Here is a 17,294-nt window from a genome sequence, read left to right on the forward strand (position 1 = left end):
AGGGGCACCTGGGTGGCTCAGTCAGTTAAGCACCTGACAGTTCGTGGGTTCAAGCCCCATGTCAGGTCCCATGTGCTGACAGCTCAGAGCCTGGAGCCTGCTTCCCATTCTGTGTCTCCCTCTCTCTCTGCCCCTCCCTGCTTGCTCATGCTCTCTCAAAAATAAATAAACGTCAAAAACAATTTTTTTAATTAAAAAAAAAAAAGGCGGGATGGAGGCTCACAATTACCCAAACGAAAGCAGACCATCACACGCAGCAACACGGCCAATCCCATCAACGTACTGCTGAGGGAAAGAAGCCGGACACAAAAAGGTACATACTGTATGAAACCAAAAACAGAGACACATGGCAGAAAATCAAGGAAATGATTATCCCTACAATCAGATTTACCCTAGGGGGAAACAGGGAGTAGGAGGGAGAGGGGGGGAAAAAAGAAGAAAGGAAGAAAAGAAAATCCAGAGAAGAAAAACCCTATCTACTCTTCTGCCTTTGTGGAAAATAATACTCTGGGGGGATCAATCAATGAAACAAAATAAGACAGTTCAATGAAGACCATCATATCTATCATCGTTACCAATGTGAATACAACCCTCTACTTTTAAAAGTAAAAGATTCTTAAAATGGGTAGGAAAAAAGTCTACTCATGTGCTACTTATCAGGGACCCACCTAAAACATACTGACACGAAGCAGCTGAAAGCAAAAAGATAGGCAAAATATAGTGAGTATATACAAGTGAAAATAGAAATGGCAATGTTTATCTCTAGAAATGTGATTCAGGGGGTGCCTGGGTGGCTCAGTCAGTTAAGCGTCTGACTCTCGATCTCAGCTCAGGTCTTGATCTCAAGGTTGTGAGTTCAAGCCCCACATTGGGCTCCACACTGGGCGTGAAGCTAAGAAAGGAGGAAAGGCAGGAGGAAGGAAAGAAGGAAAGAAAGAAACAAACAAATGTGATTCAGGTCAAAAGCTTCAAACAGAAAAAGAAAGTTACTTTGTGTTGGGAAAAGATGAAAATGCCAATGACTACATAACACCATAGAGTTCTGTCCACTGATCACATTGCATCAAACCTAGAAAGCAAAGTCAATCAGCGATATGTGACAAACTGAAAAACCTCACCTGTAGGGGACAGCCTTCTCCAGTTCTGTCTTTGGGGGATGGAATTTCTATAAAAATCAACCACACACTAGACTACTAAGAACACCACAATAACTTCCTTAAAAGCTGAACAGTTTGGGCCACACTTTTATACCATGATGCAATCAATGAAACAAAGATTTAATAACAAGAGTGAGCAACTTATCTGAAGTTTTTAAAAATAAACTTCGTTAACTTATTTTGAAGAAATAACATTCTATAGACTCTTTAGAAAAATGTTAGTAATTAGAGCAATGCGTTAAAAACTTACTAGGTGTGTTCAAGGCAAATCCACAATCTTAAAGGTATTTATTATTGAATAACAAAGAATGAAAGTGAATTAAATGCTCAAACCAAGAAACTACAAAAGGTCTAAAATAAATCCAAGGAAAACCTTTAGGAAACATATACAAAACATAAAATTATATATCCCCTCATCAGTTAGAACAGCAGAGTTAGGAATGGATTCTATGATCCACATCTTTGAAAAAGCAAATACCATCAAAGGCAAATTTTATATGGATAGAGTATAAGCCACCACAATGGCACAGTGAACATGTACTTTGTTCTCTTAGCAACATAGCTTTGAAAGAGAAAGCAAGAATTGCTAGAACTGAAAAAGAAGTCTTTTTTTTTAATGTTTATTTATTTTTGACAAAGAGAGAGACAGAGCATGAGTGGGGGAGGGGCAGAGAGAGAGGGAGACACAGATCAGAAGCAGGCTCCGGGCTCGGAGCTGTCAGCACAGAGCCCGACGCGGGGCTCAAGCTCACAGACCGCGAGATCATGACCTGAGCCAAAGTCGGAGGCTCAACCGACTGAGCCACCCAGGCGCCCCTAAAGAAATCTTAACTCTTGTGGTAAACCTCTCAGAAATCAACTGATTATATAGACATAAGATATCTGAAGTGTCGAGAGGACCTGAATAATATGATCAACAAACCTGATTCAAGCAGTTATGGCTAGAACTTTGTTTCAAAAGACACAATGCTTTCATTTCAAACACACATGAAACACTCACTAAAAGCTGACCAAATACTAGGCACAAATAAAACCCCAATAAGTTCCAAAACACAACAGTAATTAAATCCACATTGTGATATAAGTTTTAATAGCGGAGAAGAAAGGAAGTCCCCATCCTCCCCCAAACAATCCATCGGGAAATTAAAGAGCACCCTTCTATGTACACCTTGCATTAAATAAGAAGTATAGCATGAGGTTTAGCAACGATATTTACTGATAAGTTTTGCCTAATTGTTCCCTGTGTAATCCCCAGTTATAACAAACCATCACTTTTTCAGATTAATAGGATATGGTGGAAAGTCTGGGTTGCAAAATATTTTGAAATAAATTCTATACAAAAAATAATCATTCTTTTTAAAGTTTATTTATCTATTTATTTTGAGCAGGGAGGTGCAGAGAGAGAAGGAGAGCGAGTTTCCCAAGCGGGTTCCACGCTCAGCACGGAGCCTGCCACGGAGCTCGATCTCACAAACCGTAAGACCATGACCTGAGCCAAAACCAAGAGTCGGATGCTCAACTGAATGAGCCACCCAGGCGCCCAAGAATTACTTTCACATAAAAGAAGAAATATGACTACAACTGCATGAAACAAACATTACATAATAAAGTTTGGATAAAATCTTCCTTAAAAATGTATGTCGCATGAAATTAGAAACAATATAGAAATGAATCAATGAGGTCAGTACCTACCAAATCCTGTGAAATATGGTCAAAGTGAGAGTCAGAGGAGATTTCACACAGTTAAGTGAAAATATCAGAAATCAAAGAAGTCTGTAATAACTGACTAAGCACACTACTCAAGAAGTTAGAAAAAGGACAGTAAAATGAGTCCCCCGAGAGTAGACAGAATTACTAAAGCTAAAAGAGCTCTAATGAAATAAAAAGCGGCAGCAGATTTGAGCACTAAAACCCAAAGTTAGTGTGTACCATTCAGGAGTCCCCAAATAAGAGGCTTAAAATTTGTCTCCTCTCCTCATTGGTGGTGGCTTCATCCTCAGTTGGTTCCTTTGTTGAAAAACAGTTTGCCAGGTGATGTACAGAAGTGCTGAATCACTATATCGCACACCTAAAACTAATATTACACTGTATGCTAACTCACTGCAATTTAAATTAAAACTTTAAAAAAAAATGGTTGTCAACAGCCCACATCCTTCTGCTTCCTCATCCACATTCACAGAAAGAGCGTGCATGCCCCTCTTCTAACCACGCCTTACGCTGGCTGGGTGACCCAACTGGGGTCAGGTGGCGGGGGCACTGCACTATGCTAACTCGATCAGACCAATGAGCCACTCCTTCTGGGAGCTGGGAGTGTGACAGCTTTCCCCTAAAGAACATGAGCAGCACAGCAGAGGGGGTGGGCCGCTGACCAGGACGTGGGGTAATATGAGGGTCAGATGGATACCATGAAGCTAAGTAATAAGGTATGCCAGATGGATTTTTAAAAACACCTACGAAACACAATAAGCTGGCAATTGTAATCTTTAAGTATTAAGAAAAGGTCAAGAGTACATATATAAATGTTAGAAATGGGAAAGAAGCCATAGGTTCAAATTTTATACATCAGTTTGAAATGTAAGAATCTAAGTTTAAAAAAAAAAAAGAATCTAAGCTAAAGTAAGTGATTATCTATACTAAAATTTATGCAAAAGGAAATGAAAAACCCAACTCAGCCAATAACTATACAAGATAGTTTTTAAAGAGTCAAAGATTTGTTTGTCCCTTTAAAAAGCTATTAGGCCCAGTGAGTTTTATGTGCACAATTTATCAGACCTAAGGAATAGATAATGCTGCTGTTACAGACACTTCTCTGGGACATAGGAAAATACCAGAAAGCTTCTCAACATGTTTTAAGAGGCTAGCACAGCAATGACACCAAACTTGAAGAAACAGTACAACAGAAAGGAAAGGTGTAGACCAATCCAACATTGGGGACGAACTTCTAAACAAGATTCCAGCAAACTGAATTCACAATGTGTTATGGAATTTACCTAAGAAATCTACTAAGATCTGGTAATGAATTTCATTATGAGAACAAATTAGAGAAACCATATAATCATCTTAATAGTTCATTACTGCATCCGCAGGGCCCAAAACAGTGCCGGACACAGGGAAGTCTCCCAATAACTATCTGTGAAACAGACGAAGACTGAGATACACACATATCCCCCACCCCCCACATCGCGGCTATTTCACACTGTGTTGAGGGTCACAGGCAGAGATGATGAAATAAATGGTACAATTTTCAAAAAGGACAAGACGCAGCTGTCACCATTTTAGGTAATTTGATTAGCCAAAAATAAGGCAAAAGAAATCAACTGAGAAACTGTTGAATTAAGTAAGTCAGTTTGGCAAGATGACCAGGAATCAAGATCACTATTTTTTTTTTTTTTTAATCAACAGCTTTAGGGGCACCTGGGTGGTTCAGTCCATTAAGCGTCTGACTCTTGATTTCAGCTCAGGCCATGATTTTGCAGTTCACAAGTTTGAGCCCCACATCGGGCTCTGCGCTGACAGTGCAGAACCTGCTTGGAATTCTATCGGTGCAGAACCTGCTTGGGATTCTATCTCCCTTTCTCTCTGCCCCTCCCCCACTTTCTCTCTCTCTCTCAAAAAAAAAAAAAAAAAAAAAAAAAAACTTTAAATAAGTAAATAAATAAATAAATGGCTTTAAAATACCTAACATATAAAGTTAGAAAAAAATAAGGGCGCCTGGGTGGCTCAGTCAGTTAAGACTCCAACTCTTGATTTTGGCTCAGGTCACAATTTCACAGTCCATGAGTTCGAGCCTTGCATCAGGCTCTGCACTGACAGTGAGAAGCCTACTTGGGAGTCTCTCTCTTCTTCTCTCTGTCCCTCCCCTGCTCATGCGCGTGCTCGCTCTCTCTCTCTCTCTCAAATATTTTTTTAAAATATATAATGGGAAAAGATATCACCCACAGTAAACATAACCAAAATTTGTAAAAACCAAACTCAGTATGTTTCCAGACATCCTGGAGCAGAAGAGCTGAATGAATGGAGACATATACCACATCCCTGGTTAGGAACTCAACATTGTGAAAATGATAGTTCTCCCAGTATTAGCCTGTGTGTTTCATTTCGATTCAAATACCAACAGCACCTCTAATGGAAATTAACAAACTGATCGTAAAGTTCACACGGAAGATAAACTGTAGATTAGGCAGTATTTTTTTTTAAAAAAGGGGGAGCTTTTGCTACCATTTCACAAAACATAACATAAAGCTATTTGAAACAGTACAGCACTACCCTAGGGACAAACAGATCACTGGGAAAATAACAGAGGTTTCAAAAACATACCATGAATAGATTAAGACTTCCTTATTGTGAATGCAGATTTTCAAATCAGCAGGGAAAAGACAGACTCTACAAGAAATAGTATCAATGGAACTGGCTCTCCAGTTGGAAACAGAGTCAGATCCCCACCTCACACCACACATAAACAGAAATTTCAAACGGATTACAGAGTTATACACACAAAAAAATAAATTTATCAAAATAATAGGAGAAATATGGGAAGACAGCTCTTATAATCTAGAGATGGAGAAGGCCACCTTCAGCTAGGTGCAAAATCCATAAAGAAGACTGACAGATTTGACTCCATAATAATTTTAAAGGTCTTTATGGAAAAATTCCATAATTCCATCTACTCCACATATTTCCAATAGACAAGACAATATTTGCAAAATAACTGAGCAGGGCTCAGTATTGAGAAAAGACAAACCCTTTCATAAGAAAAAGAAAAGCAACCCAATCTTAAAAATAGGCCAAGTATATGAGTAGAGGATTTACTAGAGAAAAAGTATATCTTTTTATGAGCAAACACATGCAAAGATATTTTTCCAATCAAGAAAATCCAAATTAAAACAGCAATGATACAGGCACCTGGGTGGCTCAGTTGGCTGAGCGTCCGACTTCGGTTCATGATCTCACAGCTCGTGAGTTCAAGCCCCACGTCGGGCTCTGTGCTGACAGCTCAGAGCCTGGAGCCTGCTTCGGATTCTGTGTCTCCCTCTCTCTCTCTCTCTACCCCTCCCCCACTCATGCCATGTGTCTCTCTGTCACTCAAAAGTAAATAAACTTTTTAAAAATTTTTTTAAATAAAAAAGGCAACAATGATACAACTTTCTATCATTGGATGGGCACATTTTTAGAAGGTTAGTAATATCCATTTTTGGCAAGAGGGGAAATATTCACCCTCCTGTACCGTAGGTATGAATGTAAACAGGCTCAGCTTTGGGGAGGAATACATCTGGTAGTACTCATCCAAAATTATTAAAATTGTGTTTCCTTTGATGACCATCCTCCCCTCAGCCCCTCGGGAAGACAGCTGCAGAAATGTTTCAGAGCGTACCATCCCCCACCCCCACCACGCACACGCACACGCACACGCAGGAGGGTGTTAATGGCAGCACCACCATCATGCTGACAAGTCAGGACAGCCTAAAATTTGGTGCTGGTTAAATAACGTATGTCACACCCGCGCAGAACCCAGGCAGGAACGTAAAATTATGAATAGCCCTAGGTATTGACATAGAAAGTGTTTTAAGGTGTGTAATTTTTTAGTGTAGGCTATTAATAATACATATATAAGATCTCATTTATTTTTTAAAAATCATAAAGACATTTTATTGAAGGATGCCAGCAGAAATTACTCCTGGGAAAGGCAGCGGCATGGGTGGCTGAGAGGGGGGATTCTTTATATGTATTTCTGAACACTTTCAGTAAATCCCAAGAATGTATTCAGATATTACTTGTAATCTTTAAAGAAATTTTTAAAAGCAAAAAAAACATGTAACCCTAACCCTAACCTTAATCCTAAATTTTTATAATCAGTTTTTAGTGCCATTTTTAAAAAAAGAAAGCAAGCTATATTTGGAGCACTTTATGTGGGTCCTTCCTACTGTCAGCCTACAGGGCATGCTTCGGCTGCCCCCTTCCAGCCGGCCCACTTTACAGATGAGGAAACTGAGGCCTGAGGCCCAGGCCCTTTCCCTATGGCCCTGAACTAGTAATATAGCAAAAACCATCAGCCTCCACTCTGGGGAGTCTGCTGGCAGAATGAATTCTAGGAGGCCCTGCCCTCCCACCCACCCTAACCTCCCAGGGTCGCCCAGAAAAAAGAGAACAGAGCCAGCTCACATTTGCACAAATTTAATCCCGGCTATCCTGGTCCCCAATTCCAGAGCTCTTCTAGGCCACACGTCCCTTTTCCTGGTCACCCAAGGCCTAGTCATCCACCGCATCCCTCCCCATGGGGAGGCCAAAGCAGGGCCCATCCTCCCGGGGGCCACTCTCCCCACCTTGACTCTTGTTGAATACCGACACAGGAACTGGGTCTAACTTTGACCTGGACCCATAAAGCACAGGCAAAGCAGGGAGAAGAGAGAAGAGAGATCAGGGGCCCATCTGGGGCTGCAGCAGCCAGAACAGGAGTAGAAGCCAGGCAGAGGTCTGGGGGCCTGAGAGAGCCCCATTACTTATTTGCTGCTTGATCCATTTGCTGTATTTGGTGACACGGGTGTACACGCCAGGATTCTGCGCTTTGGCACAAGCCTTTTCCCAGGACAACACCCCAGCCAGAATCCATTTGCCCTCGACTTCACAAGCCAACGGACCCCCAGAATCCCCCTAGGCAAAGAGAGAGGAACAATGGAAGCCCTGGGCCCCGTGGGGACCCAGGACCCCAGAGGACCCAGAATGCCCACCCTGAGTTCTGTCTGGAAGATTCTTTCGCTCCTTGAGGTTCTCACTACATGGGGCCCTCCTCCTTCAGCTCCTCAGTTGTGGACCGATCCCAGGGTTATCAGGCAAAGTCAAAGTCACAGGGGATGGGAGCAGAGCATTGCCTGGTGATGCTGACAGAGAGGGAAAAGCCCAGCAAACCCCTCCCCAGGAACTTCCCCTGCCCCCACCCTGGGAGTCACTGCCAAGAGAAGAGCTGCCAGAACCGCCCAGAAACTCACAGAGCACAAGTTTTCTCCATAATTGGTGGCACAGATCATGTTCCCCAGGACAAGGGGGACAAGGTGGGGGATGAGGGACTTCTTGCGGTAAATCCGGTTGCACCTCTTGTTGTCCATGATAAACACCTCAGCTTCCCGCAGCTCTGGGGTCAGCGTGGAGTTGGCTGTGGAGGAGCCCAGTGGGGTGAGAAAGAACTTCTCACTCCACTCAGCCCTGGCCTCTCCCCAGTGTCCTATCACCTCCATTTCTGACACTCGGCCAAGCCACATCCCTTCACACCCCCGTGCCCGCCTTCACCTGTCTGTCTCCCTCCAGCGCGGACCATGTCTGGCAAGCCCCTCACCCTCTGAGGCTTTCAGGATCCCTCTCTCTGGGCAGCAGCTGCTTCTGAACCGAGCAGGCCACAATCCAAGTTTCAATGCAACCACTTACAGCTGGAGACCCCAGCCCCATACTGCTTCTCTCCAGCCTCTGAGCTTGGCACCGGCTGTGCCCTCTGTCACCTGATTAACAGTCGCTCCTCCTTCAGGCTTCTCAGATGCTCCTCCCAGATCCCTCCCGGCTGGATCTCGAGATCACCTGACCAAGTCTTGGCCTCCTTCCTTGCCAGCCTGCGCCCCCACCCCCACACTCAGTTATGACGCCCCGCAGGTAGGGCTCGTGTTCCCAACGCAAGGGGGCTGGGGTGCGCCAGACGCTCGAGGCTCGTCAGGTGAATGAATGAGTGAGTGAGTACATTTATGATTCCCTGACTCCGAGCTTCTGTAAGACACAAAAGATCGTGCCCAGCGCAGGCGTCGCTAGACCTGCGTTAGTGCCCACAGCAAGCCCAGTGATGTAAACCGTGAGAACCGTCCTAACACATCCAAACAACTGCCCAGAGGTGGCAGCCACAAGCTTCCTGAGAGGCACTGTAAAGGGTCTAGCAGCCGAGGCCCCAGAAGGAAGGCAGCACGCCCTCTGTGGTTCCACACCCTACCCTCAACCCATCGTGCTCACCTGAGAAGCGCTGTTTCACCTGGCCCCAGCCAGTCACCCAGCACTGCGTCCCAACCTTCAGGTTGTAGCTGGCCTCCGGGAGGCAGATGGGCTGCACGTACTTGCCGAAGATGGCGGGAGTCTGAAGCTGGAGAAGGGCAATATCACCCGTGATGAAGGTCCGGCCCCAGTACTTGGGGTGCATGATGATGTCCTTCACGGGGATCGAGACGCCCTTCGGGAAGTCCACGGGCTTCAGCTTGGGGGTGCCGAGAATCACGGAGTACTCTTTGGTGCTACGGGAGACACACGGCCTCAGCCAGTCGACGTCAGGTTTCCAAACAACGCAGTGCTCCTACCTCCGCCGAAGACCCTCTCCCTCAGCAGAAGCCCTGCCCGATGTGCTCTGCTCTTTCCATCTTGCTAATCCAGCCTGGAGGCCGTCAGGGCCAGGGATGCTGCTGCCTCCTCATTCCCTGTTCAAGTTGATTCAAGCTGGCCTCATCTATGTATGGTGTATGCAAGCGTGCAAGTGTTGCTATACGTGTATGTTCTTGTGTGCATGGGGGGGGGGGAGGTGTCTCAGGACTGGGGGGGGCAGGGGAGTGTATGCTGGGTTTTCCTGTCACCTTGCTCAGGATGCAGTCATGGCTGCTTTGGGCTCCTGCCTCAACTCAGCCCCTGGCGCCCTGTGAGACCTTGAGCAGGGCTCTTCCCCATTCCAGATATCCCTTCCTACTCCCCCTTCACCTCCCAACTCCCACATTGTTTCACAGAGGAAATGAAGAGGATGGGCTGGGCCCATGGCAGCCCTGGGTCTCCAGGCCGTGGACACAGGGGCCACACTCACCCTTGGATGCAGTGGGCAGCAGTCACCACCCAGCTGGGCTCAATGAGGGCCCCTCCACATATGTGTTCATTTTCCAGCCGGAGGCTCACCTCCCAGGGCCAATGTCGGGTCATGTCCAAATCTTCCGACCACCAGGGTCTGCCACAAACTTCAGGAACAAGTGTGCCGGGGAGACACGGTGACCACATATTGGAGAATGAGGATACCCAAGACCGAGATGCCCCCCCCCACCCCGGGACAATTTGCACAAAGCTGTGAATTCAGGGTCTTGTTCTCATTTCAAAGATGGGGAGACAGGGTGAGAGAAAGGCACTGTGCTAGACAAAAAAATGACAATGACAGAGATAAAAGGCTTCAAGCCAGAGACATAAAGACATCACAGGAGAGAGAGAGATACTGAGACAACAGGGAGAGATTAGCTGGGAACCTCAAAACAAGAGAGAAGCATAGAAAATGCCCCAGGACAAGAAATACATTCTCTTGGATCTGGGAGAAGTCCCGAGGCCATGTTCCTAAAAGGCCATAAGCTTGCTGTATCTCTCAGATGCAAAAGGCCTCTGCCCCCACACTACTCAGAGCTAAGAAAAGCTCCTGACTTCTGTGTCAGAAATCTGTACACAGGCCATTCAAGAAAGAGCCTCCACATGGAGCCCACGGAGCCCCCACCCACAGCTTACACGGCCTCAGTTTACACGTCCTTCCAACAATCAAGTTGTACGACTGTATGAGTGAACACAGACGCAAAAATTATAAATAAAATATTACTCAACGCTGTATTTTGAAAAAATGCCCCACAATCATGTAGTGATTGTCTCGGGAGTGCAAGGGTGGTCCCACAATGGAAGAGCCCTTAGTGTATTCTCCACATAAACAGTTCTTTTTCTCTCAAGAGAAAGATCCCATGCTTTTCTCAGTAGACACAGAAAAAGACATTTGAAAAACTCAACACGTACTAATGACTAAAAAAAAAAAAACCCAAAAACCACCTGTTACTTAGCAAAGTAGGAACGGAAAGGAAATCCTTAACAAAAGTTAGATGCCACAAACCTATAGCAAACACCATACAACATTAAGGAACACACAAAATGACACTATACTGTCAGAAGCCAGAAATGATGGTACTTTGTGGGCAGAGGGCAGGAGAATCACCGAGAGAGTAGAAGGGAGCTTTTGGCTCCTGGCATTGTTCTACTTTCTGACCAAGGCAGTGATTACACAGATGTATTCTCTACGGGATAATTTCTTATGCTGGACACTTATAATTTGTGTATTTTTGTGTACGCAGGTAATACTTCAACAACTGACTTTCAAAATCAACGACACTTCTCTACTCCAGCACAATCCACTAGAAATCATATTCGAAACAAGATACATTTTCAATAACAAAAAAATCACAGGCACTGAGGAATTAACCTATCCAACACTACGTAAGATTTCTGTGGTGATACACTTTAGACTCTAATAAAGGACACTGAAAATGATCAGCATAAACAGGGAGACAGCCCTTGTTTTTACATAAACAACTAGACATTTCAGATGTCATTCTTCCCAAAGTTAATCTATAAAGTCATTTTCCAAGTTAGAATTTTAGGAAACTTTACACTCTACAACTGACATAGAAAAACAAAGGTCCATGAATAGCTCAGTCTCTGAGAGAGTAGAACATAAAGGGACACTTGTCCTAGCAGATATCTAGACACACACCAAAACCATAATAACAAAAACAGTGTGGTATTGACAAGGACTGACAGATGGAAGCAATGGAAAAGAACAGAGAGCCTGAGGTTGTTCTGGGAACATAGGAATTTAATGTAAATAAAGGAGCCACCACCATCGGTGGGTGGAAGATGCACGTTGAATAGATGGTGCTGGGAAAACTGACTCACTATAAAGAAAATAAGAAAAACAAAACTGGATTCTTTCCTACCAGCACTCGAAGACCTAGAAAGTGAAAATGTAAAGTTAATGATGAACTGTGTGACATGGGGCGGGAAAGGGCTCCTTAAACAAAACTTCAAAACACAGTCCACAGGGGCACCTAGGTGGCTCAGTCGGTCAAGCATCCGACTTTGGCTCAGGTCGCGATCTCACGGTTCATAGGTTTGAGCCCCACGTCGGGCTCTCTGCTGTCAGTGCAGAGCCCGCTTCAGATTCTCTGTCTCCCTTCTCTCTCTGCCTCTCCCTGGCTCGCACTCTCTCTCTCTCTCTCAAAAATAAATCAACATTTTTTAAAAATCCATAAAGCATCAAACTGATTACTTTGGTTAATCAAGTTAATGACAGACTGGGAGGCAATATTTGCAATTATCTAAAATCAGCACAAGACTTTCATTAGGAACATACAGGGAACTCTAGGAAATCAACAAGAAAAAAAGAACAACAGACAATAGGCCAAGGGTAAGGGCGATTTATTAGAAGAAGAAACTCGAGAGGCCAAAAGCACATTGAAGCATGCTGAAACTCCTTAATAATGAGAAAAATGTCAATTAAATCAAGAAGCCATTTTTCATCTGTTAGATGGGCAAAAACAGATAAAAGCTGCATCTAGTAGGTCTGTTCACAAATGGCTGATAGGAATGTAGAGGGCTGACCAAATGAGATTACGGACGATAGATAAAAGTATGGTATCCATGTAAATGTGTGAAGTTGGTAAGTGGTTGATAAGTAATAAGTTGGTAAGTTGATACTACGGCTACGTAAAGGAATATTCTTAGAAAATACACACCTACGTATTTAGAGACAAGGAGTCACGGTGTATGTTACCCTCAACTGATTCTGAAAAAATGATGCGTGTGTTCCTTGCCCTATTTGTATTCGCACAGTGTTCCAGAAGTTGGAGGAAACAGAAAGGGATCTAGAGAAACACCATTTAACGTAAGTTAAAAATACATGCACACAAAACCACAACGTGTATTTTGACGAGACTACGCACAAGCAGAGATACGCACTGGACATACAGGAAAGGCTGGAAGGACGGGAAGGGGAGGATGGCAGTGGGGCATGGACAGAAGCAGGAAGAGGTAACTTAACTGAACAATTCGTAACAAATCAGGGAGGACCCGTGACCACAGAAGGCCTTGAACAGCAGGAGCAACCCACCATCCCCGCCATCCCTGCCGTCTAAGGAAAAAGGCCCTTCGGAAAGCAGACAGGTCAGACTAAATTCCAGCTTCCCACACACCCAGAAACACTATCTGTGTGACCCTCTTCAGAACACACCCTCCCAGGAGCTGAGGTTTTCCTGGCTCAGGGGCTCACCCTCCCCACCTGGTATGGAATTGTTTTCTTTATAACCTGGAGGAGAAAAGGGGGAACAGAAACGAAGGAAGAGGTCATGAATCGGTTAATTTGTTCATTCGCCAAATATCCCCTCCCCTCTCATTCCATTCCCAGCCTGGAGCCCAAGGCCAGGGAGGGGACAGAGCGTATCCAACAGATACAGGCTGTATGTGCCCTCTAGGAACACCCTGTCCAGCAGGGGAGACAGGAGTAAACACACACAGTCGCCTGTGTGCGATCAGTGCAGGGACCAGGTCACAGGTGTCAGGGGAGCCCAGAAGAAGCAGTGGACAAGGACGCTTCTGAGAAGAAGGGTGATTGTGCCAGGTCTTAAAGATGAAAAGAAGGTAAAACAGAAAAGTGACAATGACATTCCGTGCGAAAGAAACACCACGGTGTGTGCCAGAGCCTCCAGAGGATAAAGGACAAGGCTCTATGATGACAAGAAACGATGCCATGGAGGAAAGTCGGGGTCAGTCACGGAGGGGGGGAGGCTCAGAAGCCAGGCCGAGAAGCAAAGAGACCCTCTGGGAGGAGGGAGGCCAGAGGAAGGGTGACATGGTCAGGCTTCTATTGTGAAGAGGAAGTAGGAAGATGACCGACCAGGCAGTGAGATCCCACCAGAGGCTCCGCAGGACACAGGCAAGAAAAGAGGCGGTCTAAATGAGGAAGTGGCAGTGAGAACACGCAAGGAGAGCTGGATGTGGGGTGCGGGCAGATGGCTAGGTCTTGGGTAACCCCCACTTTCGGATTTTAGGGAACAATGCCTCCTATCCACCGAGCTGAGGAGAAGAGAATAAGAGAACTCAGTTTGTAGTCAGATGAGAGCCTCAGCTTTGGACCCCAAGGAGTTGAAAGCAAGGGAGTTACCCTGAGGCAGAGAAGAATCAGGAGTTATGGCTGGAGAAACCAAGGGACTGGAAAAAGTGAAAACGGAGGAAGTGGTAGAAAAGTCAGGGACAAGGACAGAGGCATGGCCAAACGGCTACGGATTACGGGAGAAGGGAGGAAGCAGTGAAGGCAGCACCAAGTGGAAACTGTTACTTGGAGAAACCTGGCAGTGAGGGGAAGGCGCGGGGAGAGGCAGCTCGGCAGACAGGGAGGGAGAGGTTGGAGACCTCCAAGAAAATGACCGAGCAGCGCAGCGCGGGTCCAGAGCGGAGTCAGCATCCTGACCTTGAACAGGAGGTGTATCTCTGATTGATAAAGAAAGTGGGGGGGGGGGGGGGCTGAATAGTGGGGGTTCGGAGGGGCCCCTGGGGGCTGGAGGCACTCAAGGAGGACAGCACCTGGGGGCCTGCATCTTCGGAGGACAAGAGGGGCGCCAATGGGAGGAGTGGGCCGGGGGCAGAAGAGGGGGACGTGGCATCCCGGTTTCAGTGCACGGAGACCACGCGCCTCTGGCCTGCAGCGCCTGCGCAGCGGCCTGGGGTCGGGGAGGCCAGACCACACCCGGGAGGGCGGCTGGGTCTCGGCCACCAGGCCCGCGTGGACTGGGGAGGAAGTGGCTGCGCATCGGGAGAGAGGAAATGCAGGGGGTCCTCCGCCCTGCAGGTCCCCAGGAGGCGCAGGGCGGGTGGCACCTGAGGGAGGCAAGGGGGGCAGGAGTCTGGCGCCACCCTGAGGGGTGGCGGTGGAGGGCGGGTGACCGTGGGGAGGCGGGGTCCACAGAGTCCCAGGTAGCCAAAGAGTGGGCCAGGCCTAGGGGCCGCCCTCAAGGGGGAGGGGGGGTGCTGGGAGGGGCAGAGCGGGGACTGGGGAGGGGGAGGTGGCAAAGGACACACGGACACACGGAACGCACGGCCGCGGAGGAGGCACTGCCTCACCCGAGTTCAGCAGCGGCGGCAGCAGCAGCAGGAGGAGGAGGCGGCGGCTCAGGCCCCAGGGCCCCGAGGCTCCAGCGCAACTGAGCGGCGGCGAGGCGGCCATCAGGCCCGGGAGGTGCCACCTGCAGGCCCAGGCACGCGGCGCCGCGAGTCCCGACACGTGAGGGCGCCCCTGACGCACGAGGGCGCCCCCAGCACGTGACGGGGGTCCGGTCACGTGATGGGGCCCCCCCGGCACGTGACAACGCGCCAAGCCTTCCCCGACGCCCACGGGCGCGTTTCCGGCATCTGCGCTGGCACACCTCGTGCCTCTTCCTCGAAAATGACCTCGGAGCCCCTGATCTGTGATTGCCCCCCGGGTGGCCAAGCCCATGAAAACACTCCCAATTGCTTTAAGCTGGTGACAGCGTCCCCCCCAGTCTGGGTAGTGAAGGCCCGCCCGAATTCCCAGGACGTGTGAGGCCACCTGGTCGCCCAGCCTCTGACCGCACCCTTGGTCCCCTCCCCGGGCTCGGTGCATTCGAAAGGCTGACAATTTATATTGATTTGAGAGTCTGAAAAGATACAGAAAGCACAAGAAAGGAACATTAAGGCTAGGCAACCCGGGAAGGCGTCTTTAGGAAAGTGGCATTTGAGCTGGACCTATGACTGGAACAAGGACTCTTGGGGAAGTCGTGAGAAGGAAATACATGCCTCCTCTTCCACAGACCACCAAGGGGATGGTCTTGAAAGAGATGATGGCATATACCAGGCCTTGGGCCTTCACAGAGCATTTTTCCAGAAGGATATGGTCTCTGCATCCGCTGGGTGTGACAGAGATTGGGACCTGACCACTAAGATTCCACCTTCTCTTGTCTAGTTGGGGGATGAGGGGAGGGGTCCAGCTCCGGGGACCACATTCCCCTGCCTGGTATCTAAGGGGGTCTACATAATGAGTTCCCATGACTAGCAGGTGAGTAGAAGTGATGTGTGTCACTTACATGTCAAGGCAGTCAAGAGGAGGCTGCCTTCTCTCCTCCTGTTAATGACAGCAGCGTTCTCCAGAGCAGCAGAGGCAGTGCTTGGAACTTGTTAGAGATGTCATTCTCAGGCCCCACCCCACACCTACAGGACTACAAACTCTAGGAGTGGAACCAGCGATCTGCATTTTAACAAGCTCTCTGGGGAAATCTGATGCAGTTAAAGCATGAACCACAGGGCTGAGTGGAGCCTTAAGATGGGGGAAAACATACCTGCCGACCAAGAACGCTTGATTAGGATGTTTTAGGAAGAAGCTAAATTTATTGGGTTAACCCATTTATATTCAGCGGCTTCTTAAAGCCGATGGTTCAATACTTATTAATAAGCTCGGTCCCAACCCCAGCCTTCCTCCCACAACATATAGGATTGACACGGACTGCCCTCTGAGCCCACGGATATATGGGATCTAAAACATTGACCCCTGGAAGGACAGGGGACAGGAGACTGGGAGGAGTTGATCAGAAGCCAGACACAGAGACAGAGATGCTGGGACACCGGACCAGAAAATAAGGGTAATGAACCAGTGCCTCCCACACCGAATCTCCCTTGCCTTCCTCCCTCTTGAGAGTACAAATGCTTGTTAACAAAATGGGCGGCGATAGCAGCAAGTGGAAGAAGCAGAAGGAATATTTCTCATGCCCTAACTTCATTCTTGCTTCCAGTTTTGGTCTCTTGTGATCCTCTCTTCTGAGCTCCAGGGGCTGTTAAATTAAGCTACAAAGCTCCGGGCAAACATACTGAGTCCGGGGAGCAGGACCCAGCGAGCTAAAACCATGCAGAGGACTCCCACCCGAGCAGGTGGGGACTTACGGCTCCCTCAAGGGCTCCATGAAAACCACGAATAGTTTCTTTGCCACATGGGAAACTAGTTTCTCTACAGAGCATGTCATAGGCAACCCCACAACGTTCAGGAGACCGGAACTTCAGAACAAATAAGAATGCACCGCAAATGTTTATTCATTGGCATCTAAGATCTCCACACTCCTTAATGTCTCCGCACGACTTGGGGTGAGCCTGGACGTGGCCACTGGGTACTCAAGAAAGGGGGCCCCATCGCGGGGCTGCCCCAGCAGGATCCAGGTGGATCCGCACTGGGTAGGGGGGAACTTCGCCCAGTCCCAGACGCCTGGGTCGGAGGCGGAACCCCCAGGCCTCAGACCTCAGCAGGGCCGTGGTGACACCGCCTGGCTCTCTCTGCAC

General features: G+C 47.4%; 1 protein-coding gene across 1 annotated transcript; it reads right to left on the reverse strand.

Annotated features, from left to right (window-relative positions):
• Positions 1–7,341: 7,341 nt before the first annotated feature.
• Positions 7,342–15,177, reverse strand: LOC115501115 (putative serine protease 45). Its single transcript, XM_032592485.1, has 6 exons — positions 15,075–15,177; positions 14,640–14,831; positions 9,970–10,117; positions 9,141–9,415; positions 8,141–8,304; positions 7,342–7,805 (listed from the first exon to the last, which is right to left on the reverse strand). The coding sequence occupies exons 1-6, from the start codon at positions 15,175–15,177 to the stop codon at positions 7,572–7,574; spliced, it is 1,116 nt and encodes a 371-aa protein (XP_032448376.1). The 3' UTR covers positions 7,342–7,571.
• Positions 15,178–17,294: the final 2,117 nt, after the last annotated feature.

The sequence above is a fragment of the Lynx canadensis genome, chromosome A2 (genome assembly GCF_007474595.2).
Source record: "Lynx canadensis isolate LIC74 chromosome A2, mLynCan4.pri.v2, whole genome shotgun sequence".
NCBI lineage: Eukaryota > Metazoa > Chordata > Mammalia > Carnivora > Felidae > Lynx > Lynx canadensis.

Bases quoted from the DNA above. Each gene is read 5' to 3' on its own strand.
- LOC115501115 (XM_032592485.1), bottom strand. From the start codon at position 15,177: ATGGCCGCCTCGCCGCCGCTCAGTTGCGCTGGAGCCTCGGGGCCCTGG. The intron at 8,305-9,140 runs GTGAGCACGATG...GCTCCTCCACAG, and splicing joins GGTGAAACAGCGCTTCTCAG to CCAACTCCACGCTGACCCCA. The intron at 7,806-8,140 runs GTGAGTTTCTGG...CTCTTTGCCTAG, and splicing joins ATGGAGAAAACTTGTGCTCT to GGGGATTCTGGGGGTCCGTT.